We start from the raw sequence: 3,954 nt of genomic DNA, 5'->3' as shown, positions 1-3,954 counted from the left end.
TTTATAAAGTTTAAAACTAATATTAATGTGTTGTACTTATTTTAATTTTTCGTTTTAGTTTGTTTTCTATTATTGAAGATTAACTTTCACTATATTTTCCTTCTCAACTATTTTATAAAACCTTCTTTAGCAAATAAACTAAATTTCTATATATTCTTTCTTCCCCCACACAAATTTTCTCTCTCATCAACTAACAACAAAATTTTAGAGACAAAAAAGTGTGCAAAACATAGCTCCAAATGTAATATGAAAAAAAAAACATTGGAGGATGAAGTTGCTAACCTTTTATGCACCTTCGATTTGTATATAATCACCAAAATAAATTCACTAGAAATTTTGGCATGACCTCCCCTCTTTTTTTGAAGAAATTTTGAAGCTTGCTCGGGCTAGAGAAGGAAGAAGACATATATATAGGGGTGGGACTTTAGGAGTGGGACTTTAGTCCTGGTTGGTGTTATGAACCGGGGCTAAAGATCGCCGGGATCTTTAGTCCCGGTTGGTAAGTTACGATCTTTACCAACCGGGACTAAAGATCTGGGGGGGCCTGCCAAGACCTGACAGCATTTGAACCGGGACAAAAGATGATCTTTAGTCCCGGTTGTTGCAACCGGGACTATTGTGGAATTAGTCCGACCAACGAAAGATGGTTTCTCCACCAGTGTTAACTCTTGATTATTATTTCAATTATGATGGCATGTGCAGGTGAAATTGAATTGTTTCTCTATCTGCTATTGACCTTTTCGTTAGGATGCTCAATGATGGTCTGGACGGAAGACGCAAGAACTGGATTGTGATGATTGAAGATATTAATGCGGAAGAACAAGATATTAATGCGGAAGAACAGTGAGTGAAAGGGTTAATCAACAAATAAAAAGATGCTACATCTGTTCCATAATAGTAGTAATATATTTTTATCCCACTGTTTTTTAGTCATCATTATATTATATCGAAATTTATAAAAGTAGAGGGTAAATGCATTGAAAGTAGATAAAGAAAAATAACTGCATTGGAGTTTGATAAAGTATAGATATTATATATTTTTTATTTTATATTGGTATGTGGGATGAATGAAAAAAATGAACGTATTTGGGAAGTAAAACTTTGTATATGTTGATCAACGGTTTGCATGTTTAGTATATAAAAAAATCAATTTGAATCACATCTCAAAGTGCTACCATATCATGTCAGTTTCATCACTATTAAGCATATATTTTATGATAAATAAATTGTGGTTTAGATTTTTTTGGCAATTTCTTAATTGACTCGAAGCCCCAAAAAATATGCAAAGTGAAATAAATAGTCGTAGTTATATTGAAAATAGTAGTTAAGATGATTGAAATATACATTTCATTATGAAAATGGATAAAAGGAGAAAAAATAACCTTTTTCTCGGATTTGGCCTTTTAAATCATAAAAGTGCATATGGACATTACAAGTTATTGCAGATATCTAGCTAGAACAAAAGACATGCATGACATCGGTAATATGGAGCACCAACTAACGTGTGGGACGCTAAAACTAGTGACGAATGCCTGCAGGTTGGGGGTATAGTGGCCTTGTAGTGAGCTATTTGGCCATTCTTGTGAGTCGATATCGCACGTCATTGTAAAGTTGTTCATTGATGCTTCTCATCTACGAAGAAAATAAGAGAAAAGAAAAATAAAGTGCTAGTTGTGCAGCCTCATTGGAAAAAGGATAGATAAAGTGATGGAAGTCTATCTATTATGTTATCCACTGCTTGTCTACTTGGCTCGATGACATGGGCAAGAATTATATACAGCTAATTTATATATTTTTCATGTGCCCTTATTTAGCCCTAACAATGTATCTCACTGAAGCTAGCTCAAGCTAAAGCTAGTGGATTACCAATTGCCTAAGCTCTCGTCCTGGAATTGTTTAAAGATTCATCCATTTCTAACTTTGGAAAAAGTACGAATTACCCCCGGAACTATCGCGGTTATCCGAGTTACCCCCTGAACCCAAAAACTAGACATTATTCACCCTCAACTTTCAACACCGGATAAATTACCCCCCTCAACCCAATCCAGACCGGTTTTGTCCTACGTGGCGTACACGTGGTAGTCCAGTCAGCATTTTATTTATTAAAAATATGGGACCCACCTGTCATACTCCCCTCCCTCTCTCTCTCTCCTCTCTCTCCTCTCACACTCTTCCTCTCGCTTTCTCGCCGGTCGGCGCGACTCGGCGGCAGGCTGGGGACGCAGCGACGACGGCGGGGGACGAGGAGGCGGCGGCGGCCACGGCCACGACGAGCAGCCGCCCCTCGGTGCGGGGATGGATGGAGGCGGGTGTGGGCGGCGGCTCGGGACGCGGAGACGGAGGCGGCGGCGGCCACGACGAGCAGCCACCCCCTCGGCGCGGAACCCCTCGTCTTCCACGTCGCCGCCTCCTCCTCCCTCGCCGACGTGGCCGCCGCCGCTGCCACCACCACCACCACTCCCCACCTCGCCGCGTGCCCTCGTGACCTCCTCCTTGATCCCCCGCCTATTTATACTCGTCTCGTCACCCGCCTCATCATCAACAGCAGCAGCATCAAAAGAAGAAAAAGAAAAAAGAGTGATCTAACTAGCTCGCCTGAGTTCATCTGCTATGTAATTTGAGTTATTAGCAACAATGGCGGCTGCTACCATGGCGCTGAGCTCCTCCTTCGCCGCTGCCGCCGCTGGTGGCGCGCCATGGCGTGGTGTCGTCGGCGCCGGCCGCGCCGCGGTTGGCTTCCCGCCTCGCCGGCGTGCTGTCGCGCTCGTCGTTAGGGCCCAAACCGAGGTTAGCTGAGCGTTCTTGATTGGTTTCACTGTGCGTGTTCTGGTGATTTGCTTCGTGTGCTAACTTGGGGCGACTTCGTCATCGTCGTTCGATCGATCTACAGCCGGATGTGGAGCCGACGAAGGAGGAGACGACCACATCGTCGACCCCGACCCCGACTCCGAGCCCCGCGGCGGCGGCGCCCAAGGCGAAGCCGGCGGCGAGCACGGGGCTGTGGGACGTGCTGGCGTTCAGCGGGCCGGCGCCGGAGCCGATCAACGGGCGGCTGGCGATGGTGGGGTTCGTGTCGGCGCTCGCCGTGGAGGCGTCGCGCAGCGGCGAGCTCCTGGAGGAGGCCAGCAGCGGGGGCGGGCTCGCGTGGTTCGCCGCTACCGCCGCCGTTCGTCCATCCCGCCCGCCGCGCCGCCGCTTCCGCGTCCCCCGCCGCCGCTGCCTCTGTCCGACTCCGCGCGCGAGGGGGCGGCTGCTCGTCGTGGCCGCCGCCGCCGCCTCCGTCTCTGCGTCCCGCGCCGCCGCCCGCAACCGCCTCCATCTGTCCCCGCGCCGAGGGGTGCCTGCTCGTCGTGGCCGCGGCCGACACCGCCGCCTCGTCCCCCGCCGCCGCAGCCGCCGCGTCCGTGTCACCCGCTGCCGCCTCCGCCGCCGCATCCCCCGTCTGCGCCGCCAGCGATAAAGCGAAAGGAAGAGTGAGAGAGAGAGAGTGAGAGAGAGAAGAGAGAGGAAGAGAGAGGGGAGTATGACATGTGGGTCCCACATTTTTTTAATAAATAAAATGCTGACTGGACTGCCACGCGTACGCCACGTGGGGCAAAACCGCTTAGGATTGGGTCGAGGGGGGTAATTTGTCCGGTATTAAAAGTTGAGGGTGAAGGATGTTTGGTTTTCGGGTTTAGGGTGGTAATTCGGACGACCACGATAGTTCGGGAGGTAATTCGTACTTTTTCTTCTACTTTTATTCCAAATCAAAGAGAGAATCTATCTATCGGTTAATATGAAAACTGCAACTTGAGCCCCTCTTTTTAATATATTAACAGCGCAACTTGAGCTTTAATTTGCACTTGAAGGGAAAACAAATTAAAGAATCAATAGGCCCAACAGCTTTTGCACACGGAAGCAAAGCCGCTCGTCCCTCCCAATACCCCAAATACTAAAACCTCGTATGCGCAG

General features: G+C 48.2%; 1 protein-coding gene across 1 annotated transcript; it reads left to right on the top strand.

The window, feature by feature from the left end:
• Nucleotides 1-2,190: 2,190 nt before the first annotated feature.
• LOC9267140 (early light-induced protein 1, chloroplastic) lies at nucleotides 2,191-3,577 on the top strand. Its single transcript, XM_026023029.2, has 2 exons — nucleotides 2,191-2,787; nucleotides 2,891-3,577. Exons 1-2 carry the CDS (start codon nucleotides 2,635-2,637, stop codon nucleotides 3,458-3,460), a joined length of 723 nt encoding a protein of 240 aa, XP_025878814.1. The 5' UTR covers nucleotides 2,191-2,634; the 3' UTR covers nucleotides 3,461-3,577.
• Nucleotides 3,578-3,954: the final 377 nt, after the last annotated feature.

This window comes from Oryza sativa, chromosome 2 (assembly GCF_034140825.1).
Source record: "Oryza sativa Japonica Group chromosome 2, ASM3414082v1".
In the NCBI taxonomy this organism is placed as follows: Eukaryota; Viridiplantae; Streptophyta; class Magnoliopsida; order Poales; family Poaceae; genus Oryza; species Oryza sativa.
The sequence above is the reverse complement of the archived record's forward strand: the minus strand, read 5'-3'. Positions and strand labels throughout refer to the sequence as shown.